Raw genomic sequence first — 27,337 nt, 5'->3', positions numbered from 1 at the left:
CAATGGTAGAATGGGACATACATAGAAAATAACTCATTAGTAACCCACATAGCCATAAGCATGTTGGCGTAGCTATTGGCACATGAAGTGCCCATAGCTATGCCATCTTTTTGCAAAAATACATCACCATCAAAGACAAAAACATTATTCTCAAGGACAGTCTCCAGAAATAAACATAATAAATTGATTTTATTTTCACTATGCTCAGTGTGTGTACTAAGATACCTGTGTACTGAATCAACACTTATGGTTTTGGGAATAACAGTGAATAATGACTGTACATCTAGGATCACAAAATAATAATCCATATCTACAGCTAGTGTGTTGGTGGAACTGTACAAATCAGTAAGGAACTGTTTAGAATCCTTCAAAATAAATCTATTGCTATCTAAAGCTAGGCGTAAAAACTTCTGTATATACAAGCAGAACGGTTCAGTACACCAACCTCTGCCTGCCACAATAGGCCTCAGAGGTGGTTTTAAACCATCTTTATGAATCTTAGGTAGTTCTTGAATGACTGGTATGAGTGAATGTTCAGGCTTCAAAAAGTTAAACAGATCAAAAGATTTCAACTTACTTGAGCATATCTTCCAACTTATCAAGAATCCTGCACTCTAAATTGTGTACATGCATGATATCAATCCTAGAATAAAAGTTACTGTCACTCAACATAATATGCATCGAAGCATAATAATCACTTCTAGTCATAATAACGACAGGGCCGCCTTTGTCTGCTGGCCTAATAACTATGGTGTTATCTTTCTGTAACCATGTTAAACCCTGTCTCTGTCTTAAACTGATGTTAGGCCTCATGTTCCTACAGTATATATATATATATATATATATATATATATATATATATATATATATATATATATATATATACAGTGTATTTCTAGTATCATACATATGGAACAAATTATTTTCAATCCGCTTATTAAAGGCATCCACTAAAGGGTGTGAGCTAGAAATGTAAGTACTAGGTCTTTTAAAGGACAAGCTATCAGCTTCCAAGTTATTACCAAATTCAAGTTTCAACAGCACATTCCTACTGAATAATTCAATGTCAAGCAAGGTGCCAGTTAAATCCATTTTCCTAGTTGGAATGAAGGTTAGGCCCTTTTCAAAAACAGAGGCCTCACTGAGTATAGTGAAAGTAAAATTGATTTATTATGTTTATTTCTGGATAATAGATGTGTTTTTTTGAAAAAACTATTTTTGGAGAGGGGATACCCAGCAAAGTTATTGGAAGATACTATTCTGTATATTAAAAACCAGCGTAAGACAAGATTTATGCCTCTTTTGGGTAAGGATAATGATTTTAAACTTACTAATGAGGTGAAAAAGGACGGCAAGTTCAATAGGGTACTTACAATGGAATACAGTTGTGACTCACGTTAGGTAGTTGATGTGGTGAAAAAAGAATGGGATAGATTTATTTCCCTTACTGACCTTAATGGTATTGAAAATAAACCGTTAAATATTGTGTTTAAGAAAGGTATTAATTTGAAGGAATTATTGGAAAAAGGTAGTACTATACACAAATGAAAAGACCTGGCACTTATAGATGTGGGACATATGCCCAGTATAAACATATAGTTAACACTGACCAGGTCTTTATTAGAGTCAGGAACAAATTTGTTAAAAGTACATGTTATAGCAATTGTGTTACTAGTGGGTTGGTTTATTTAGTGACTTGTGAAGTTTGCAGCGCGTTCTATGTAGGGAAAAGTGAAAGACGTTTAAAAAGATATATTTACGAACACTTCTATGATATAAGTAGGAGTAATGACAAAAATGCTTTGTATAAACACCTACAGAATTATGCTCAAGCAGACTTTTTATTTTTTGTACTTGAGGTTGTCCAAAAGGATGCTAGAGGGGGTTCATGGGAAACCCGCCCTGAATATCGTGAATTGTACTGGCAGGTTTTCTTTGGTACTGGGAGATACCCTGGTCTTAATGAGAGTATTTCCCTAGCACCACTATTGAAGTTAAGAGCAGCCAAATTGTAAGGAATATATATAAAAACATTTTTTATGAGCCACTAGAGGGTAGTATTGCACTGTTTTTTTATGTTGTACACACAGTTTTCTCAGTTGAATTAAATATTTTTAAACCCTTTTATATTTTATATATTTTAACATATTTATTTATTATAGTATTTGTTAGTATTTAAATATCTATACACAAAATGTTTATATATTTTTTATATTCAATACATCAAAGGTCATTGGGATTGAATGCATGTTTTTTAAAGTGGTGCCTTTTTGTATTTAGTATATGTAATTATGTCAAGATTTTATTGGTGAATTTGAAACGTGTTGGGCTATTTAAGGGCTTGTTGTTTGTTGTTAGAGGTTATCTGATGAAGTCTTGATAGACGAAAACGTATGGTGAACTGTGAGCGTTAATATTTCGTGTTTGCAATAAAGGATTATACCATGGTTCATGGACTGTGTTTTCTACAACAGCACTCATTTTTGGTTACTAGTTGTCGGTTGGAGTTGTTTCTTTCCCCTTATTTTTGGTTGTTTTTTGGGAAATGGAAGAGACTGCTTCATTTCCACGGTCTCCAAAGTAGAGGAGGGACAACGTGGGTGAAACGAGAAAGCTCATTGGTCAGCTTTCTCAGCTGGTCGACCTACTGAATCCTATCAGTGAGAGGTTTGCTAATACACTGTCTTCATCTTTTCCTGGGAACTAGGAAGCCTTTCATGCTGGCGGAATTGCAGCAGCGGCTGTTAGAGCTAAATCTAGCTCAAATGAAGATAATGGAACTAATAAACAAATGGCAAGGAATTCTTTTAAAATTTTGGACACTCCAAACTTACCTTTTATACCTGACGAGAATGGCGTGGGTACGAATGACGCCAATACAAACAACAGGCGGACTTCTAGTCAAATTAACAAAGGTGACGTTAATAATGCTACTGGTAATGGATCAACAACTGTTAAACAGAGGAAAATTTTCTCTGAATGGTCGAATAGCAATGTTGATATTAATTTTGACATGGATGCTAATACTGCTGTTTTGGACAATAAGGGAAACAATGATACTTATAGAAATAATGTAAACAAACTAGCTGATGTGTTGGGGAAATTTAAAGCTCTCAAGATTGACAACGAATACCTTAGGGAATGTTTGAAAAGGGGGATTGTGCCTAAAGGTTTGAGTGTTTAAGTTCCCCAACAACATTGACAATAGTTCTGTATTTTATAAAGACCTTGTGGACATTTTTAATAGATGTGGGCTTGATGTGGTTAAAATTGTAGTAAAACAAAATGAGATAAAAATGAATGAACTTTCTACTACTATTGAGCACCTTAATAATTTTATTACCGATGACCTATTACACACTGCAGAGGCGGAGAAAATAAAATATTACAGTATGATGGTTAGAATAGACAAATTATGTTTAGTTAATATTAAAAGGAAAATTAAGAAACTGAACAGGGACATTTTAGAATATAAAGATAAGCAATGTTACCCAGCACCAAGAAAAAACAATAAAGGTTGGGGGGAGAATGGTGAGAATTATGACCTAGAAGAAATTATAGATAATGACGAGTTAGTGGAAGTGAACAACGAGTTGGACCCTTTAGATTATCCCCCTCTCCGAAGTTCAGAAAGGCTAATGAACCAGGGGGCTCCCCAATATTACTATCCGGGTCAGAGGGGGGGAAGGGGAGGGGGATATTGGGGGAAGGGGAAATACCAACATTATTAGTTGTAGATGAAGATGTGGATGACAATAGGGTGACGAATTCTTCTATTATGTCACCAGATGAAATACAATGTATTAACAATGTATTTACATATAGAAATTATAATATTTTTAATTACGCTAGTGTTGAATTAACTGTAGATCATTTTAATTTATTTTCCAGAGGTTTTAAATTTGTACCATATAAAAAAGGTGATAGTACCAGACTTTTATTGGATTTTAAAATATTTATTAGGCAGCTTAATTTGGATGTCACCTTTCATGGACGGATGTACAGCCCTGTTTGAGATGCAAAAGTGAATCTAATCCACCATTACATCCACAGTTGAAAATTTTTGAGTCCATAGTGGAGAAGGAAATAAGAAAGGTAGTAGGTAAATCGAGAAGATACAATTTGAACCAAAAAAAGAAAAGGGTACTTGGTGAGCTTCAGCAGAATTCACAGATTAGGGTTATGAAACCAGATAAAGGAGGGGGAACAGTCCTTATGGACCAAGTCATACATGAAGGAAAAATGCATGACATTTTGGGGGATTCTTTCACTTACAATAGGGTCTCTAAAAATGAGATTTATGTGGCATTTAAGAATATTGAATTGGCTCTTAATAATTTGCTTCTAGAAGGATTAATTAACATAGATACATTTACATTTCTACATGTGCCCCAACCTAGGATACCCACTATGTTTGGGATCCCTAAGGTCCACAAAGACCTAATGAATCCCCCTTTAGACCCATTGTGTCTGCTGAAGGCTCAAAGACTATGCCTCTGGCAAAATATTGTGATGTGAAGTTGAAAAAACATTGGGGCATAGAAAAAACTATTTTAAAAGATTCTTGGGAATTTCTTTTGGATATTGATCCAAACCAGGTTTACAATAATATTATATTTGTAACAGTGGATATTAAAGATTTATTCACAGTTATACCACAGGAAGGTGGTTTGAGTTGGCTTGAGACTGCCCTGGTTGACAAACGTAATATCAGTGGTGATGAGTTACAGGTTATTCTCATCCTTATGGAAATGATATTAAAAAATAATTTTATTTACTATGGTGGTGAATATTTCCACCAGTTGAGGGGGTGGCAATGGGGGCCAATTATTCCCCCACATATGCCAACATTATCCTAGCCTGGTGGGCAAAACAATATATTTTCAGTTCTAGATTTTGTGACTGTTGGGTCTTGTATAGGCGCTTTTTAGATCATATTTGTACTTTTTGGAAAGAATCAGAGGAGAAATGGAAGGAATTTTTGGAGTACATAAATACGACTACTACCTTTCTACAATTTACTAGTAAAACTACTTATAATAATGTGGATATTTTGGACACAAGTATTGTTAAAATCTTAGGGGGTATTAAATCAAATGTTTTTTGTAAAGAGACATTCTCTAATTCATACCTTCATTTTGAGAGTGCACACCCATATGTGCAAAAGAAAAGTATTTTTAAGGGGCAACTGATTAGAGCCAGTAGACTCACTTCATTGGATGAAGACTTTGAGGATGAATGTGTTTTTTTGAAAAAACTATTTTTGGAGAGGGGAAACCCAGCAAAGTTATTGGAAGATACTATTCTGTATATTAAAAACCAGCGTAAGACACGATTTATGCCTCTTTTGGGTAAGGATAATGATTTTAAACTTACTAATGAGGTGAAAAAGGATGGCAAGTTCAATAGGGTACTTACAATGGAATACAGCTGTGACTCGCGTAAGGTAGTTGATGTGGTGAAAAAAGAATGGGATAGATTTATTTCCCTTACTGACCTTAAAGGTATTGAAAATAAACCATTAAATATTGTGTTTAAGAAAGGTATTAATTTGAAGGAATAATTGGAAAAAGGTAGTACTATACACAAAGGAAAAAGACCTGGCACTTATAGATGTGGGACATATGCCCAGTATAAACATATAGCTAACACTGACCAGGTCTTTATTAGAGCCAGGAACAAATTTGTTAAAAGTACATGTTATAGCAATTGTGTTACTAGTGGGTTGGTTTATTTAGTGACTTGTGAAGTTTGCAGTGTGTTCTATGTAGGGAAAACTGAAAGACATTTAAAAAGATGTATTTACAAACACTTCTATGATATAAGTAGGAGTAATGACAAAAATGCTTTGTATAAACACCTACAGAATTATGCTCAAGCAAACTTTTTATTTTTTGCACTTGAGGTCGTCCAAAAGGATGCTAGAGGGGGTTCGTGGGAAACCCGCCTCGAATATCGTGAGTTGTACATGCAGGTTTTCTTGGCTGCTGGGAGATACCCTGGTCTTAATGAGAGTATTTGCCTAGCACCACTATTGAAGTTAAGAGCAGCCAAATTGTAAGGAATATATATAAAAAAAAAAAAATGTTATGAGCCACTAGAGGGTAGTATTGCATTGGTTTTTATGTTGTACACACAGTTTTCTCAGTTGAATGAAATATTTTTAAACTCTTTTATATTTTATACATTTTAACATATTTATTTATTATAGTATTTGTTAGTATTTAAATATCTACACACAAAATGTTTATATATTTTTTATATTCAATACATCAAAGGTCATTGGGATTGAATTAATGTTTTTTAAAGTGGTGCCTTTTGTATTTAGTATATGTAATTAATGTCAAGCTTGTATTGGTGAATTTGAAACTTGTTGGGCTATTTAAGGGCTTGTTGTTTGTTGTTTGTTGTTAGGGGTTATCTGATGAAGTCTTCATAGACGAAAACGTATGGTGAACTGTGAGCGTTACTATTTCGTGTTTGCAATAAAGGATTATATCGTGGTTCGTGGACTGTGTTTTCTACAACAGCACTCATTTTTGGTTTATTTCTGGAGACTGTCCTTGAGAATAATGTTTTTGTCTTTGATGGTGATGTATTTTTGCAAAAAGATGATGTAGCTATGGGCACTTCATGTGCCAATAGCTACACCAACATGTTTATGGCTATGTGGGAGGAAGAACACCTGGTTACTAATGAGTTATATTCTATGTATGTCCCATTCTACCATCATTTCATGGATGATTTATTCCTCATTTGGATAGGGAGTGAGGATCAGTTGGAAACTTTTTATGACAACTCAGTGGGGCCACCAATTATTTAAAGTTTACCATGTCCTCCTCACACCTTTCAGTAGCTTATCTTGATGTTTTTGTGCAGAGGTTGGATAATGGTATGGTAAATACTGGTGTTCACAGGAAACCCTGCTATAGAAATACATTACTCCATAGACGTAGTATGAATCCTCAGTATGTCTTTAGGAATGTGATCAAGGGTCAAGGCATGAGGGTGTCGAGCCTGAATGCATCAGATATTGGCTTCTCCTATGAGTTATCCAATTTAAAGGATAGACTCGTGGAAAGGGGATATTGTTCTGCAGAGGTTGATAAAGTATTGGATGAGATACCTGATCACCACAGAGGTCGGGTTCATCCTTACTTTTCTTATGTAGGGGTTTCCACAGATAATGTGAGGTTTCCAGAGGATTTGAATAGGGTGAGAGTACCCCTTTTTTATACCACTGATATTGACTCCATCATGGATGTGATTAAGATGAACAGGGATATTTTGACAGTGGATCCCATCATTAGGGGGATTATTGGAGATGCAGCCACTTTTACGTTCAAGAATAAGCTGAACTTAAAAAAAATACTATGCAATCCTAAAGAAGTGCCCGTCCACATAACAACTGAGGAATGTAGTACCAGACCATGTGGGAGGTGTAATTACTGTGATAGCATTGATGACAGTGGACGATTTGTTCACCCAGACACAGGTGAGAAATTTGTTTAAGGTTTCTGCCAACTGCCTTACCCAGCATGTTGTTTATCTTGCTCACTGTGTGTTATGCCTTTCATACTACATTGGTAAAACCGACAGGCTGTTCCAAGATAGGATTAGGGAACATCTGTATAACATTAGGGTACGGTCCAGCAACAATGCTTTATCTAAGCATGTTATGCAGGAAGGGGATGAACATACTTTTCGCTTTTTGGTTATTGTCCTTATCACCCCCAGTATACAAGAGGGTGATATTATGAACTGTACTGAGAACGAAGAGGGGAGATGGATCATTAGGCTTAGGGTAGATAGGGGGAAGGGCTTGAATGAAAAAGCCTCCATGAAACCAGTTTTGAAATCTAGGTGCCTGAGAGTTAATTAAGTCTCTTTTTGTACTGCTGGTTGTATTGTATTATATTTGAATGTATTTTTAAGCATTTTTATTGCTTAGTATAATAATTAAGCTCTTTTTTAGTTAGCAGTTTTGCATTTGTATATGTCTGCTTTCTTAAAAAATTCTAAATGTTTGTTCTGTAGGAGCAGCCCAGTGCTATTTGTTCTGCTATCTGAATGGCTGTGTTGGGTACTTATTATGGGTAATTGGGGGTGTGCATTATCTTGGTTTGAAGAAGCTGATGGTGAAAGTGCTTACCTTTTTATGTGTATTTGGTTCGTTTGAATAAACATTTTTATTTTTCATGGTTCTTCCTCATCGTGTTTGCTCCGTCGTCTGCTTTGTTGGACTGCTTTATATTATCCTTATCTACTTTTGAGTCTATAATTTCAACTGACCTGAACAGTTATCTTGAGGGACATTCATTCTTTTTGTAGTTACTCAAGCTAGAAGAAATTCTGTATTGCAGGCTTCAGAGCATAAATAACCATATACAGTCTTCCACAAGAACTGAGCTTCTGTAAAATAAATCCTGTTTTCATGTCTGAAGTGGTTTCTACATTTATTTTAAAATAACATATTCAACTTTCCTTTTTTCCCCCAAACAAGAAAATAAGGGGAAAAATATGCACTGTAGATATATTTGACTTCTTCTTATTTATTACTTAGAAGAGGCCTAAGAAGCCAAACAGACTGAGCAGGTGTTTATCTTATGAATGGAAACAGGTACTTCTCTCACAATCAAGCAGACGTATTCTAAATAGTTAGCAACTTGCATTGCTTTTGTTTTATATATATATATATATATATATATATATATATATATATATATATATATATATATATATATATATATATATATATATATATATATATATATAGTTTTGTTATAATACATACAGTGAAACCTCTATTAGTGAGGTTAGACCCCACTCATTTACAACTTTCAACAGTTGCCATTTGAGCATTTTTTAAGGAAATATGCCATCTCAAAATATTTTTGAGGCTGGAGCATGGTCATATGTTCATAGTTTTTCTAAACATTATAAGTTAGTTCTTCATTTTAGATGCAGAGCAAGATTTTCCTTTGCAGCCCTGAGGGAATGCTGTAGACCATCCTAACCTCTAGGTGCACTACTCCATACTCTCCCAAGACATATATAATTCCTCCAGCAATAATCCTTATGAAACACATAATATAGTTGTGCAAGTCATTCATTGTAGTATTGGATGTATATTGATGTAGGATAACTTTGGTTCTCTGACACATTTTACAAATTGAGATGGTTGCAGTTAAACAATTAGTTCAAATCGTGGTTTAATAGTGCTTACATTTTTGTTTTTTTATTGTTATGCAGTTATAGTTGTGTGTTGTTTTTCATACAAGCAAACATATGTATATATATATATATATATATATATATATATATATATATATATATATACATTTTCTTAATAAATGTATATGCAATATCTGTAGCCAGCCAGCATTTGTTAATTTTCTCTGCATGTTTTGTGTTTTAACAGGCAAAATAAAATATAGAGAAAGGAGTGCAGTATGTTCTGTTTTACAGCCAGGTTGTGCTCTAAATGGCTGCAATTTGGCACTGTAGCCATGCTCCCCTAAGGATGTCTTCTGAAAGTATCTGGCTGGAAGACTGGTTCTATCTATGGCTTATTTCTGAAGTGTGTATATGATATCTTCAACAATGATCCTGCAATTGGTACATCTATTGTTATGGTGAGTGCCTTGCACAACTGTATGTTCCTGCACCGTTTCTTCTATTCATGTTGCATGTCTCATTTTGCTTTCACTTGGGCACACAAGAGCAATGGTTTGAGATGTGACTCCAGAACAGCAGTCTTGCTGAACACAGTTCTTTGGGTTGCATTTATACAACACTACCACCTCAGGTACACACACCACCTAAGAATCTTTCCTTCACAACATGTGTGCTTTCTGCAGTGGGGTGAGCCTCACTGCACCTCCCTTGTATGGGGATTCCCCCACACCTACTAACTTTTTATTCTGGGATGGAGGCAGCTTGGAAAAAATGAACATCTAAAACAAATACAGAATAACACCACCACCAACATTGTTTTGCTGTTTCTGTAAGATGCCATAGTCTGAGTCCATTACAAGCAATGTAGGAGTTCACACCCGTTGCTCCGGTTTATAGTGAGAAAGTAGGAACAGTGAAACAATTCATCATGCACCAGGCAACCAGAATATAAGCAAATTCTTATTGAACAACTGTCGAGAACCCAACCATTCACGTCCTGCACTGAACCTACATTTTGCCAAATGTAGGTTCAAAAAAGGACTTAGCTGTGCTGACTTATTTAAAGCACATCTAAACCTTGTCTCTGACTAATTCCTCAGAGATAAATAAAATTCACCTTGAAACACAGATATGGTCTATTCCCAAGGTACTAGGAAAAGTTGTCCTTACATTAAATACCAAGATAGTGCTAGACTTTATGGAACAAAACAGTTTTATTTGTTGTCATTAACACAGAGTGAGAATTTCTTTTTTTTTATTTGCGAATATTCCCTATATTTTCCCCATGGTATCTGTGGAACAGCACCATCTGAATTAATCTACAGTCATAATACAGTTTTCATAGTGGCTTTGCATTCTTATTGGCTCAGTCATAAGACTGATATGCTGCTGGTCCATTGATTAAAGTAAAACTCCTGTTGTCAATCTGGTGAACATGTGCTGGTAACTTTGCTTCTTTTCAGTTTTTTTTTTATCAGACCTTGAACACTTCATGAATGGGATGCCAGCAACTCATCAATAAAAAGAGGCTTCATGCAAAAAATGTGAAACTATCCCTTGGAATGAAACATATTTGCCAAAGATCATGAATTGTTGCACTAACACAAGTACACTGAAAATCTGATCTCATGTAAGCTAAAAACTTCCTTTTAACTAAGCAAAAAATGTACATATAATCTTTTGGTATATTAAAAGACCAAAGACCATAATACTGAATATCACAAATAAAGACAATAAAAATGTCAAGAATACTAAAATGAACGAAATCTTAAAATCACTATAGACCGCATGGAATTAATTTACTCAGAACATTTAAATGCAATGAATTAAAAGACAGCTACTTTTTATTTTTTAATTATTTTTTGCTGGAGGTGTAGGATTCCTACACCACAGGATGGTGATCTGTGCTTCTTCAACCTTACTTATATATTCTAACTATGAGATCACCTGCCCTTGGAGAACTAGCAGATATTTGGTTTTATGCAAAACTCATATAGTTCACTCACCCCTTACATGACCCCAAAGTCTGGCTATATAAGAAGGGGAGTGAGTGCCTATGTGGGGTGCCATCCTACCCAATTATTTTGTTTGATATTTTGTTATATAGTGTTATTCTGTAGTGCTGTATACATTCTTGCTTGCACCTTGTCTAGTGTAAGGAATTGTGGTCTTTCAAATGTGAACACACGTAGTCTGTGGTATGTTAAGTTCCTTCACTTATGTCAGCTGTGATTCGCATTACATCTGAAGCATTTGTATTTGTTCTAAGTGTCACAGGTTATGGTATTTAGTATGGGATTTTGGTTTTCAGTATTGCACTTTGGTCATTCAGACTTTTGGTCTTACTTTTTGATATGTTTATATTTGGTATTGTGGTGTTCGATTCTCGCTGGAGCGCTCTGTGTGGAGTCGGATGTCCTCCCCGCGGTCGAGTGGCGTTCGAAAGATATGCGTGACTGGGCGTGCCTTCGTTGAAGATTGGGCGTCGGGCTGGCACTGTAAAATTCTACTGCCAATCATTAGCGGGCCGGAGTTCCGCTGTGGCAACCCCTAACCGGGAAAAACAACAATTGTGGTTTTCAGTTTGTGGTGCAGAACCTATATAAAGCTACATTTTTCATATGTTTACCCTAAATTATCAACATGCCGGCTACATGACTGACACCATTTTATGAAATATAGCCTAGTGAGTTTGCATAAGTAAACTGAAATTACTTTTTGGAAAAGGTATATTGAACAAGATAAGGCCATAAGATGGGTTGCTAAGATGACAACTCTGAAAGCCTGGCACAAACCTGGTGATAAGTGCCAGAATTATGAGCATGTTTCTGTATTTATACCTTCTCCAAGTTTCAGTGCTTTTGTCCAGTATTTTAATGCTTCATCCACAAGGCCCAAATTCATGAACAATGGCAGTGTCCTGCTAAAGTCTGTGTAGAATGTCACGTCTTCACTTATTCTGTAGAATTACATCTCCTGCAGATTGTTTACACTTTTACTGGTTTAGTTCATAAAGACCTGCAGAATGTGTACCTTGAAAAATACTGTAGAAAAACAAAACTGAAAAACATGTTACAAGACTACATTATATTTGATAAATATGGTTCATATATTTGATAATTTTAAGCATTTTTTTCAAAATGTAAAGCATAACCATCCCTGTATTATACCATGAATATAATGCCTTTATTTGCAGAGGTTGGAAAACGACATGCTGTGCAACCTGGCAGATGAATGTTCCCATCTCCAACTCACAGATGGAGGTATGTTACTCTGTGTGTGGGTGTGTTGTGTATAAACACTGTGATGGTGAAGGAAGGGGCCTGTGAGCATCTCTGGATGAATGGCTAGTATGAGTGCTGGTGTGGTTGTGTGTGTGTGCATGTGTATGCATGCATGCACCATGACAAGATGAAGTCAGTGCTTGTGTGTTCTCTTCTTGGTATGTTTGGTACAACACAGGTGGTTGGTGGTTCACTGCATTATTTTTCCAACCAGAAGCATAGCTAGTGTGAGGGAAGGGAGCAAGTTGTTAGAGGATATGATTGGCAGATTTGTTTTTTTTTTTGTTTGTTTTCATTTTTTTGCTCCTCACACCAGATCAGAGAATAGCCTGTTTTTTGTGTTTGGGGGGGGGGGGGTCTCCCTTGTAGAGTGTGAGAATATTGGGACCTGGCACTCCTCTGTAGGAGAGAAGAGAGGAGTAACACATCAGAGAATGACCTGTTTTTTTTTTAATTTTTTTGTGACGGGGGTCTCACACGTAGAGTGTGAGTATATTAGGAACTGGCACTCCACCCTAGGAGAGAGGGGAGGAGTAGCAGATCAGACAATGGATCTTTTTTCTCCATCTTCAATCTACAGTTGAGGGGGCACCAGATCAGGAAGCTGTACTGGGTTCCAAACGAGCCAGCTATGGCCTTGTTTCCTACCGCACACGGAGCAAGTGATAGTCATGCACATTTCCGGCTAATGAAAGGCTGCCCTTTAGGGAATTTGCATGACCATGAATCAGTCATCAGCACTGCATTGTAAATTAGCTCATCAGTGCAGGTGGTTATGCTACAATGCTAGTTTCTCTGAATCCCAACCCTTGTAATGTAAGAGACTCACTGCATAAAAAAAAATCACAGTAAGTGCGAACATACGGATTTTGATTGATCTTGGTATTGGTTTGATTAAAAATATCATGTTTTGAGGATATAACATAATACTGCATAAAGTACTTGGAACAACAGTTGAGGTCCTGGTAAATGAGTAAGTTTAAGACACATACTAACAGAGTGCTGAGGTCAAGCTTTGATCAAGCAGATTAGCTATTGCTTCACAATATGGAGCAGTAACCTTACCCATCTGCTCATGCTGTGTGCACAAACACACATATAGTTATGTGATATGAGAGTGCCTGGGCAGACACACACACACACACACACACACACACACACACACACACACACACACACACACACACACACACACACACACACACACACACACACACACACAAAAGGATGCCTGTATTAAAGGTCAAGGGTAACAAATTCTATTCTCAGAAGTCTAGAAATAAATGTATGAATATGAAGGGAGGGGATATACTAAGTATGTGGTTTCAGTATTTCAGAGTATTTCTCATACTCCTGTTAAAGTGGTCTTGGAGTTAGTATAGATAAGTAACAGGGCTAGAGATGCAAGGGGCCCTCCTGCAAAAATACTTAAAAGGTGTAACAATGAATTTGGCTATTTCATGTTTTTTGTCTTTAAGTCACAGATTCTTTTTCATAATATTGGGACTTAAATTTTTGAATCTCACACATCTGGTAAGAAGCTAAATGCACGCATGCACGTGCATGCACACACACACACACACACACACACACACACACACACACACACACACACACACACACACACACACACACACACACACACACACACATACACAGTTTAGCTCTACCAACTTGCTCAGCTACTTGCACAGACTAAATGAGTGGAGACCCAAATCTCTTACACTGTCTTGAGAGTCACAAGCTGTTAGCAACTAACAAATATAATGCAGTCTCCTGGGACATTGCTGGGACTGCAAAACAGCATACTATAAATACAAAACACACAAGCAGTACATTGCACTTATTGTTTATTTTGCCAGGTTTCACGGAAGTAAAAATATGCTTAAAGAATACAGATAAGCATTTACAATGTCACTGATATAACAGAAAATGTATATATCTACCTATGCCTGATGTTATTCACATTTCATTAGAAATTGCAGTGCATACATATTCTTATTTCAAGTTTTAAGCTTACAGTTACAAATAAAGGTCTAAAATTATCCAATCATGTCAGCACAATGATTTAATCTGTTATATGGCATTGCCTTTTAACCGGTCTTATGCTTTTACATGACTATCTCTAATGATGTGCGTTTACCTCTGTGACCACATGACTTTCATTACAAGTCATTTACTGTAGTGATTTGCAATAAAATTTACAAGCTGATTTTGTAAATTTTCAATGTATATGATATTTGATATTTCAGATGAACTGAAGATAATATTACAATAAAATTATATTTTAGCAAAGTTTGCAATGATTAAAATATAGTTTATTGCTTTGTTATGTTTTTAAAAAAAATTCTAACTTTGTCAACAATGAATCTTGCATTTTATGATCTTAAGATGGTATTTCGTGGTGTATCTTACTAAGAGATCATCATACATAACATCGGTTCTAGCACTTACCTTGACCTTACACTTAGGTAACCTTTAGACATCAGTATCTCAACAAATTTCATATCCTATCAAGTTTTATTACTTATCATGCAGTGATCACTAATTTCTGTATGTGACTGGCTGAGATATTTTTACTTCACGAGTTTGTCTTAGTAGCTCTCATGGAAAAAAGATCCAGTTATACTTGCCATGTGAAGAGTCATAGTAAATGGCCATTAATATCAGGCAAAAAAAGCATTTGCCACCATTTAAAGTCCTTGTTAACAACTACTCTTGACTACAGAAACTTACCAGTGACATAAATATTGATTTACATTCCAAAATATGCGCAGTAAAGGTCTCACCAAAAAATGCCTAACATATTTACTGTACCACATATCTTCACTAATAAACTTTAAGAAAGATATGTGAAAGTCATTTGCTTCAGATTTATATTCTAATCTGCCACAGTGGCATCCTACATTTGGAACATGCACAGTGTGAGACGTCTCCGTTATCATCACACGTGACTAAAGTCAATCAAAGCTGATGAAACATAAACAATAAAAATAAGATCAGACATGGAAAGGCCATTTTATAATAATTTATCATTCTTGGATCTTGATTGAATTAGTATTTAGTCATGACTTCTGCAGATTTACTCCTCTAACTGTGACTCTGGGATTATATCTACATTACTGTGAGCAAATCATAATTCATACCCATGTTTGGGCTAGAAATATAAGATAAATAAGTACTGCTTTGCCTTTGAAACCAAGTAATCATAATCTGGTTTGCCACAATTTAGAAAACTGTGGTTTAAAATGAGAAAACTGTAAGCTATTATCCATGTCTTTGTCAGCCCTGATAAAAATCATTGCTTTTCACATCTGTGTTTTCATGAATGGTGGGTATTCCCTGCATGGTGTATTTGACCTAAACTGTTAAATGACATTTTATAGAAATCTATATTGTTATTTTTATTTTGCTCTGAATTACTTTTCATAATAAAACTATTTCCAAAGTGAGGCATACATTATTTGTGGATGTTTTTGAACCATTATGTGAATTTCTGCTTGTTGCTCAGTTACACAAATGCTGCGTTTTGAACTATGGCTAATATAAATCTATTAAATACCAGTGTTACTTTACCTGAAACAAGGCAAACTTGGGAATTATGTTCTGGTCTGCAAGACGCACCTTTGCTTCCTGGAATAGGATCTGGAGGGGCCACATGGCCAATACAGTAAAGGCTCCTAGGATACAACCTATCCAAAGGGATGCACTACTGGAACTTGACTGAAAAACACCAAAAACAGGAAATGCTGAGAATTCTGGGAAAAGCAGGATTACTGTAAAAGCATGTATGAGATACATATAAGAGTATAGTTTGTATTTAGAACACTTGAGCTGTGTGGTGTATAATACTTTAAGAAGGCATGTTTGGTCTTACCTCAGTAAATGGCTGGCTAAACAAGTTCCAAGCTCACATGTATTCTAATAAGATTGTCAGCTTTACTCTTCAGTGTCAACACCAGTTTGAAGAGTTTTGCGATGGAATTTAGAAAACTGTTATATATTGTGGAAGTTCAAAATGCAGAAAGATTCAAAGACAGAATCCTTGCACATTACTTCACAGACAAAGCATGCTGATGTGTGAATGATATATACTGGTGCAGATCTAGATGATCCAGAATCACAAAATATGGAATAAAATGTGTCAGTTGATGATACAATTTTAGTTAAAGAGGGAGTAGCTACTTCAATCATGGTAGCTCCAGGCTGGTTATAATGGAATAAAAGAAGAACAGGTAAAGTGTGGATGAAGAAGACATGTCTTAAAATAATAGCAAACATGAAAAAAATGTATTAACTGGCAGAGTTATTGTTACATTTGGAAACAGTTTTTTTTAAAATATCTTTGCTAATACATTAATAAAAAAGAAAACAAGCATAGTAACATTTTTCAAGCAAGCATATATGGTTGGAAACATAGGTGCCAAACCAGGGATGAATTTCCAATTTCCCATCCAATTGTCCAAGTTGTAGTTGAATTGCGTTAGGGAGGAACTCTGCTTCACATGGATGGGGAGTTTGTTCCATAGATGGGGTAGTCTCTGAGATACATACCTATCTCTCCAGCAGATCATATTTATATCACAGGCAAGGTTTAAGTCTTTAGAACAGGTAATTCTGGTGCTGTTTGTTTTGTGGATATGCAGGAGGTCCATCAGAGTGGGGTCTGACAATGCTCTGTATGCCAGGCATAGCTCTCCCTTCAAAAGCCTGTAGGAGACAAAATGCAGGGATAGGGCTTGAGGTGGTCTGCATAGGACATATTACATATGCCCTGTATTCTTTTAGTGAGGAACCTCTGTGGACGTTCCAATTGTTGGATATGTCTGGTTAGGTACACACCAAAGGGGGCATTGTACTCAATGATAGGTCTGATGAATGCCAAATACAGTGAAACAATGACTTCCTTGGAATTAGATGCCATACCTTTGTTTATAAGTTGTGCAACATAGAATGATTTCCTCACCACTGTAGACAGGTAAGGAACAAAGGCTAGATTACTATTTATGTGTGTCCCTAAGTCCCTGACTACTGGGTCAACTCTAAGAGGTTTGTTGTCAATATGATAGTTACCAGGAATGGTTGACTTCCCAAAGAATACTATTATGCATTTCTTGGCATTTAGTTTTAGTCCATGATTCTGACATGAGTTGTTTATCTGTGTCAGCCTGTCCTGGAGAACATTTGTGTCAGTGTGAGATTCAATGACAGCTCCTAATTTGCAATCATCTATAAATTTAGTCAGCCAGAGACCACTGACATTGGCCTTGACTTCTGAGAAGTAAATGCCAAAAAAGGAGTGGTCCAAGGACTGATCCCTGAGGGAATCCACTTGTGACAGGCCTCTTTGTAGAGGTGAATTAGATGGATTTCTAAGAACATGTGCTTTTGTCAGACCAGACTTTTCCATGATGAGGCTTCAGATATTCTGCTGATGGTTAATCTGAAAATCAAAAGTTACTTGGGTGAAGGGTTTATATGCTAATATACATTATTAGAAATTGTCATTAAACATTCATGTACTTACATCTTCAAGATCATATTTTCCATCCATCCATAGAACCATTGCAATAAAAAGAAGAATTGGTCGTAGTAGCGAAAACTGTATTGTGCCAATGGATAAAATCCACAGATTTCTCCTGTAATAAACAAACAAGCAAATAAAATAAAAATAAGGAACAAAAAGTAAAGATATATAAAGTGGTACCTGATGTGCAATGGCTATTCAAATCATCTCTAAAAGTGCTCTGAATTAATATAAAGCACATGTTATTGAAAAAGTGATGTTTGCTTCACTATATAGTAGCAACATATTTTAGCAACCAAGCTTTTCAGAGTTAGGGCAAAGACTGCTTTATATGATCATGTAAATTCAGTATAGTGTCAGTTTTAAAGGTATGAGGATTGCAGTTTAATACTGTACAGTGAGAGGTCAAAGTTACATATGCCTGAATTTACCCTGTTTGGTATACTTTTTCCTGATATTTTTATTAAATAAGCTTTGAAATGATTATGTGGAAGAAATATTTTTAATTAAGGCAGGTATCCTGTTCCAAAGTGATACCAGGCTCTCCAAAGCCAAGTTGTCTTTCTCGTAGGATCATAGGAGGTTACTAGGCTATTGACCAGAGGTCATTTCAAGCCTAGCTATTTCATCCCAATGTAATACCATAGATACTCATACTCAGGATTATATTTATTAATGACTACCCATGTCCAGGAGGGTTGTGGGCACTATCCTCAGTAAGAAATTATGGTACCCCATGCACTCATCCAGGTTCCTTTTGAACAGTGTCATAGAGGTGTTCTACTTCACATAAATTGGCAGCCTATTTGAAAGATGCAGCAGTTGCTGTGAGACAAATCTGTCTCTCCAGCATGTCCTATTCAAGTCACAGGCCATATTTAGGTCCCTGGAATGGGTAGCTCTAGTCCTGTTTGATTTATGCATGTGCAGCAAATTCATTAGGTTTGATTCGGAGATTGCTCTATAAGCCAGGTATAAGTCTCCCCTAAGAACTCTATATGACACTGACTATAGTAACAGGGACTTTAGTTGGTCTGTGTAAGGCACATGCTGGAGTCTCTTGATCTTTTTAGTTAGAAACCTCTGAGGTCTGTCTAATTGCTGCAGGTGCTTTGTACTGTACATGCCAAAAGGGGTGTTATACTCAATTATGAGCCTGATTAGTGATGAGTATAGAGGGGCTATAACCGCCTTTTCTCTAGAGGTGATGCCTTTGCTAATATAGTGTGCTATGTAGAAAGCCTTCCTTGCTACAGTAGATATATGGTGGTCAAAGTTAAGGTTGCAGTCTACTTGTGATCTTTTACCATTTCATAGGTACGTAGGGTATTGTTGTTAATTTGATAATGTGAAGGGACATTGGTTTTACTGAAGGGAATGATGATGCATTTCTTTGCATTCAGGTTTAGGTTGGTTTGTGTAAGACCCTCCTGAAGTATACTGTCTACATTCAATAACTGCACCCAGTTTGCAGTTGTTTGCAAACTTGGTCAGCCACAGCCCCTTAGTTTTGGCCTAAACGTCTGAGAAGGAAGTATATACCAAACAGTAAGAGGCCCAGCACTGACCATTGAGGCACCCTGCTGGTGACAGGTGGGCTGGTTGATGTGGAGTCACCCACTTTGATAGTGTGTGACCAGTTTGTGAGCCAGGTGGCAACCCATCTTACAAAAAAAGGTTTACATTCAGTTTGCTAAGTTTATCGGTAATGCCTAAGTGTGGGATTGTGTTAAAGACTTTTGCCAAGTCGAGGTATGCTGTGTGCCCTTGTCAATGGCCCTGGTCACATTTTTCGAAGAAATCTACCAAGCTGACTAGGCAGGATCTGCCCTTGATAAAGCCAAATTGGATGGGATCCAGGGTTGGAAGTCACCTGTGTCTTTATTTATGAGGTCCATGATGATGCATTCCATGACTTTACAGATAAGGCTGGTCAGACTTATGGGTCTAGCTTTCCCTGGGTCTGTTGCTAAGCCAACTTTGTAGAGGGGAATAACTGTTGCTGTTCTCCATTCTTCAGGAACAAAGCCAGTGGTTAGGCAGTGGTTTAACAGGGGATTTAATGGTGATGCTAGTTCACGTTTTAGTTTGTTTAAAAGATAGCCTGGGATGCCGTCTAGTCCCATAGAGGCTGTGATGACCTGCTCTTTGGATATGTAGGGTGGAGTGGAAGCTGGGGGTAAGGTTTGTGATAAGTTTGGAGGGGATAAGGGATTGAAATTTTCACCAAATCTGTCCAGTATCAGGTTTGCTATTTCTGCGAGATCAGTGTGTAGGATATCATTAGTGACTAGTTTGGCGCATGCTTGGGTCCTACCTTTTAGGCTATGTACATAGCTGTAAAAGGCCTTATGATTATCCTTGGCTGCATTATTGGGACTTTAGTTTTCTTAGACAGCAACCTTTTTGCATTTGGTGTAAAGTTTGTTGATGCTGGATGTCCCTCGGGGTGTTTTTTTTCTTACTTGCGCTCTGGCTTTGATTCTCTCTGGAACAGCCAAGTCTATACACTTATACAAGTGATTGTACAGGGCTTTAATGTAAGCTTTGGTGTAGTTACAACTTCCAGCTGGGAACGGGACTTGGAATGCATTTATACCTTCCCCTAGGAGGGTTTAGTTTTCTTTGGTGAAGTTTTTTAGTCTGACTTCCCCCTTTGTGAGATCTGGTGTTAGTGCCAGTTTTTCCTTAACATGTTTTAATGTGTCATTTAGCTACCTCCCAGGACAATGTTGTGACCTGCAAGTAACATGTTCCATAATGTTTTTTCATGTGTCCAAATATCAGTAATCCCTAATGTATCAGTTGAGTGTGACTGGCCAGTCCTATTCTGTGACTCCAGGCATTTGCTAGCCTATCTTTCCTATCTTTCCATCCCTTCCTTCTGTTGACAGAGTCTCTCTGTCTCCTTATGTCCCCATGTCCTTTTTCTCTGTTCCTTCCATTCTTTTCCAGATTTCTGTTTTTATCTGTAGTCTCCCTATTCTTTTTACAAAAGCCTGAAGACATAATTGTTCCAATATACCTTCCAAACTGGCTAAAATGCTGCAGTTTATTCTTCCTTGCCACATATATACATATATCTTCTTTCAGTCACTTCTCCTTTTATTATCTGCCCAACTCATGAAGCAGTGGATGTAATCCCTTATTTAGGTTGTTGATTTGAGATACCTGCTGGCATTGACAGAACCTAGGAAAATATAGACCATGTTGCTGCACACAGCCTCTACTTCAATAGTCATCCTATTTCTGCTAGCCAGATCTATGATTCTTCCATGTACCACCATGTTTTGTCTTTTTATCTTTGCTCTCATTGTAGTCCTTAGTTCTTCTTGTATTTTGCTAAACCCTTCCTTTTTGCTGTCTCAGTCTACCTTATCCGCTTTGTGACGGAATCTCAGGTCACCTGGTTGCCACCTTCCTCACTCATGCACATTTTCCTCTTAACCTTCTAGTTACATTATCACCCTAGAACCTTTATACAGTCTACTTTTGCTCACCTTCCTCACTACTGCTGTTACCTATTACCTGTTCCTTATCCTTCCCTTCCTCATCACCTCCCACTCATGTTCTTATCCCACTCCTGTGCACCCCTTCTCCTCTCTGCTGTCAGTTTGTCAGTTACTACTACGTTTCTTGCTTCTAGTCTTTGCTTCTTAAATTCTTCCTGCCTTATAACCACATTTTGCTGTCCCTTTGTTTGTGTCATCTGCATCCTAGTTAACTGATTTACATTACCCAATTACATTATTTTCCTCAGCTTAGATAATTCTGTCATCTGCCTGATGTCCTTCTCCCTGCCACGAACCCCAGCACTTTGAGAAATTCCTTTGCAGGAATAAGAGAAAGGGGAAGAAGAGACTGGAAGCAGGTTGTCAGAGACAGAATTTTGGGAAAAGGAAGAGAAACCAACCTTGGAATGATATGGATTCTGCAAACCAGAAAAATGTGGTTTTGAGAAGGAGTCAAACTCTTGAGACTGATGGTAAATCCCAGACTGCGTAGATTGAGCATGCTGAAGTGCAAATCCTGAAAAAGTGTGGACTGAGAAGGAGCCTCAAGAAGCAGGTCATCCAGATATGGAAATATCTGTATCCCTTGAAGCCTGCAAAAGGCTATGACAGGGGACAGACATTTGATGAACATCCTTGGGGCCATAGAAAGACCAAAAGGCAAAGCAGAGAGCTGAAAAGGAGAGGAAGACACATAGAAATGTAAAATCTTCCTGAATAGAGGGTCAGTAGGAATATTGAAGTAGGAATCCTTTAGGTCTAGGAAGACCAGAAAGGCCTGTGGAAGGAAGAGAGGAAACAAAGTCTGGAGGAAAAGCATTCGGAAAGAGGGTATCTTTAAAAAAGTGCTGAGAAAGGAGAGGTTCAGGACAGGTCTTCATGACCCCTCTTTTCTGGGAACCAGAAGCATACTGGTGTAAAACCCTCTTCCTATTTTGAATTTAAGATTGGGTTGGATGGTGCTCCGATATAATACATTCTGCAGAACCACAGAAAAATGAAAAAAAATTGGTCTGGGGGATTGAGGTAGCAGAAGTGTTAAGCTTAAGTGCACAAGAAAAGAAGGAACCCCAGTGGGGCACTTGTCTGTTAATGTCTTCCTAAAAAACATCTCAACGAAGGGTGTTCAGACCGATGTTCAACTGTGGTGTTCAAACTGGTGACAAAGAAGTTCTGATTACTGTGTGTGTATACATCACCTTTAAGCCCCGTGCTTGTAGTGGGAAGCATAAATTTGTAGAGGTGGATAAGCCCCTGCACTTCCTGATGTGAGGGCATTTCCCCACACTCGAAAAATACATACCAGCACTGGGCTGTACAAACACGGAGAAGAGGTAGAAAGTAAGGACAAAGCAACACCTTCTCATTCTTCCCCTCTATGACAGGCTGCAGTGATTTTTCAGCTGCTATGTTCTGAGTACCAGTGATAAACAGCAGGGCTCCCATTTTATTCATGCTTTGTTATGAGATGGTTATTTTAATAGGGATCATCTGCAACTGAATTAAACATTTCTGTACAAAAATTATTTAGTAGACCATTTTATGGACATCTATTAAAATGCATGCTGTTTCATAAACTCTCTTTATTCTCATGAGACTGTATGCTTTCTTTCCAAAGAATAATGGATTTTGCAGATTCTGTACCAATGCAATTACTGATGACATCCACATATTTTCGTATTGTAAAATGGTATGCCTCACTTTGGATTTATATAATTAACCAGGTCAAGTTAACCTCTCTTACTCAAAGCATTTTTTGAGTCTTCTTCAGATTCTTTTGAGAGATCTGAGTGAGATGGCCGATCCAGAAATCTGCTCTATAATTTAAATTATTTCTACTCAAGTTTTTCAAGATGTTAGTTTTTAACTATTTCATAAATCTCTTAAGAAAATTCTTAAATGTCTTTAAATAAAATATGAACTTCATGATACAGTTTAATGAATTGAAAGACATGTGGAAGACTATATTACATGTTTGTTTATGATTCAGCTAGCTTTATTTTCTGGTTGACTGTTAAAACTCCTGTCTCCTTTCTAATTGATAGTATATATATATATATATATATATATATATATATATATATATATATATATATATATAAATATATATATATATATATATATATATATATATATATAAATATATATATATATATATATATATATATATATATATATATATATATATATATATATATATGGATTTGTTTACTGGAATGGTCCACTGGGCCACAAAATGCCCATTTTCAGTGGAGACCCGAGGAAAACAGCCCCACATACAAAAGACATTTAAATACAATCACATTTTCTACATATACAGAGAGAGATAACAACTTAAAAAAACAGACATACAATCTTATCATAAATTTCTAGCTAGAATAAGAAAGGCATTATACATTATATACAAAGTCTACAAAGTGCAATATATTATCTGCTTTGGGTACTGTAGAGTGAAGACAGCAAGAGATAGTTGCATAACTGTTAAGCAGAGGGAAGAAAAACTTTTAGAAGGAATTGATTTTCAGATTTGAGTTGTTGGGAGGGCTTATGGAGAGTAAACGGGGGGGGGTGAGGGATGAACATTTGGAAGGTTTGGTAAAGATATTGTGAGATGTGGTTAACTGCAAATAGGTTAGGTGATGGGGAAGTTTGAGCCATTTAAGTTTGCATAGGGAGATGCAGTGATGGGAGGAGTTAGGTTTTGTTGGTAGCGAACCTAGCAACTTTGTTATAACAGGATTCGATCTTGGATTTTAAGGAGCTTTGAATGTTAATGAACAAATGGGCACTGTATAAAAGTGAGGGAAGCAAATAGGATAGTGCAAGGGTTTGTCTAGCGGTGGGTGTGAGGTACAATTTATGCTTTAATATATATATATATATATATATATATATATATATATATATATATATATATATATATATATATATAGTAAATGCTATTGCTTATTTTGTTTTGGTGTTTTGGTTTCCTTTCTTTGTTTTTAAAAGTTTAATACAAGAAATATAATTAATAAAAACCAAACCCAGAGACCCTTTACAGAGCCTAGCATGAGCCAGTTACATGACATGCCAATTTGTGATTCAGAGACATGCTGGTCACAATGAGGTAAGATCTCATTATCTGCTAATTTGTAGGTCTCTGAATTACATTTACTATCACAATGTACACTGATTTGCTGCACATCACAGTAGAAACTGCTGCTTGTGTAGGTGGTTGCATTCTTCCCCCATTACTCACACACACACACACACACACACACACACACACACACACACACACACACACACACACACACACACACACACACACACACACACACACAAGTACCCACGACATGAACACACACACATACCATACTCCCAGTTCCTGTCCCTAACCTGTCTGCTCTCATGTGGTTCCCTCACCCCTGTAATAGCTGAAGTGCCCTTATGGTATATATCTGTTGCACTTTGCTGGTCTAATGTATGCCCCCACCACTCCAATCCCTATTACTGCTGTTGGTACCTGTATGTCACTTTAACAATGATGCTTGGTGATGTAGTGTATCCCGCACTGCAGTCCCTGTACTGCTGTTGGCACCTGTATATCACTTTAACAGTAATGCTTGGTGATGTAGTGTACCCACACCACAATCTTTGTACTGCTGTTGGTGTTGGTATGGCACTTTAACAGTAATGCTTGGTAGTTTAGTGTATCCCACACCGCAATCCCTGTACTGCTGTTGGTGGTGGTATGACACGTCCATGTGAGAATAATCCCTGGTGTTCTAGTGTATCCCCCATCACCCTACTGCTGCTGGTGCCAGTACAGAACTTCAACAATAATCCATGGTGGTCTACTGCATCCTCTCACCCTCAGCCCCATTCTGTCATCATTGTATGTAGTTGAACACAGCCTTTTGGCAGTTTTCAGTATCACAGTATGGTGGAGATGACTGTGCTGTTTGACACAGCTAAACAATTTCTTGAATTTCTTGGCCTTATAGATGCCTTTCTTGAGGCAAATCAAGGGGTTGAGAGCACATAGGTTCATAGATAAGTACTAGACTATATACCTAATTTGCAGATGCCTTTCCCTCTGAATGTTTCATTAGCATTCAGCATGGTTGTGGGGCCAGATCTACACAGTACTGCACATTTTGGTGGTACAGGAACTTGCAGCACTATGTTATGATGGTTGCTGAATCAGGAAAATGTACCAAGATGTCTACTCAGAGGAGTACCTGTCCTGGTACTTTAACAAATCTCAAGCTAACCATTAACAAGCACATGTAGAAGATTAAAGATGAAGTGAATAAAAGAAAAGAGTCAGCTTTGATAGCTTAGTCCACTTTAGATACCAGCAAACCACACATATTTGGGGTGCCTTACATATAGAATGTTCTGTAATTGGCAAATAAATTCTCCCATGAATCTTTTTTAGGAGGGCAAATTAATGAAGGCACAAAAACATTTGTGGATGCTGATGGTAGACTGAATTCATGCTGATGTAATGATGTAAGAAAATTTAACTCAACCAGAACTGATGTGCTAAAATAATGAACAGTGTGCATAATGTACCAGTAGACGTGGAAATGCAAGAAACTATTAATAGTTACAGGTGTAATGAGGACTGCAATAATATAATCAGAACCATAGCATTAAAATTATATTGTTGTAGAAGATATAATTAGCCCATAGCCAAGCCCATAGTCAAGGTAATAACAGTATAATTTCTCAGAATAATATCATTAAAGTTGTGGGGCTGGTGATGGTTACAAACACAACTAGTGCAAAACCAGTATAAAACTAAGATTGTAATATATAATTTCTCAGAAGTATAGAATTAAAGTTACTAGTTGGAGAAGTAGTGGGGACAGACCAAAGGATAGCATGTGGATGGACCAACGTAAAGTAGTATTGGTATTATGAGAAAATCTGCATTAATGGCTGCCATTTAAACAAAATATACAGTTCTGTGACACTAATCCCATGATCATGGTGTCTTTTGCCTGTAGGCATTACCTTGTCATACGTATGGGTGGTAGGCAAGGGCAGCAGCAACAACAAGGCCCTGTACTGATTTTCATAGGTGCATCCTTCAGTTCTTCCAGCAAAGTTTGTTCTCCTCCAAAGCCTTCTATCATCTGCCACAACATCAGGGCAAAGCATACAGCAAAATAACTGAGAATAGAAAGTTAGGAAAGAAAATAGAAGCATTTTAGCTGTGTTAGTGAATGTTAATTGGTAATCGGTAAATGTCATATTTAAACATTCTTGTAAAATATTCCAGTAAAAGTGCTTATTGCTCAACTTTATGTAAATCTCCAGTTTCTCATTTTAAAGGTTGTTAATGTACACATCTCATAAACTGGGGCAACATAAAATTCCTGCAGATAAAATATATACAAAAAAAAAAGATGCTAGCAAAAATACAGCTTTACTACAAGAAAAAAAAAAAAAAACACAGAAGTTAAAAGCCGTATAATACTGTTCTGCTTATATCACATGGCTTTTTATGGTGCATTGCCTACACAGGCAGGACAATACAATAACAACAGAAAGCAAGAAATACGCATCTCAGTTTTAAATTAAAATAAAAAAGCTGTAAAATAAAATACCTAACATTCTGAAAATGAAAAAAAAGAAAGAATAGTTATGAAAAAGAAGTAGCTTACTTAACATAAAAAAGCGCCTCTACTTTCTTTCTCAAAGTTTCCACAACTGAAAAATATATATAAAATACAAGAAATTAATTTAGTATGAAGAATAATGCCTGAATAGTGATTACTAGGACAATTATATTTTAGCTGTGTATATATGTATAATTATAACCACTCTTGACATTATAATTA

At 36.7% G+C, this 27,337-nt stretch overlaps 1 protein-coding gene across 1 annotated transcript in view; it reads right to left on the bottom strand.

Moving 5' to 3' along the window:
* Positions 1-27,337, bottom strand: part of LOC122800929 (organic solute transporter subunit alpha-like) — a 206,522-nt gene that overhangs the window by 36,876 nt on the left and 142,309 nt on the right. Inside the window, exons 5-7 of the mRNA XM_044070292.1 lie at positions 26,508-26,666; positions 17,989-18,100; positions 16,038-16,184 (exon numbers count right to left, since the gene is read on the bottom strand). Of these exons, the coding sequence (XP_043926227.1) occupies positions 16,038-16,184; positions 17,989-18,100; positions 26,508-26,666 (418 nt within the window). The remainder of the gene's footprint in view (positions 1-16,037; positions 16,185-17,988; positions 18,101-26,507; positions 26,667-27,337) is intronic.

This window comes from Protopterus annectens, chromosome 4.part1 (genome assembly GCF_019279795.1).
Source record: "Protopterus annectens isolate FY-2018-M chromosome 4.part1, PAN1.0, whole genome shotgun sequence".
NCBI lineage: Eukaryota > Metazoa > Chordata > Ceratodontiformes > Protopteridae > Protopterus > Protopterus annectens.
Note: the sequence above shows the minus strand (reverse complement) of the source record. Positions and strands in the feature narration are given on the sequence as shown.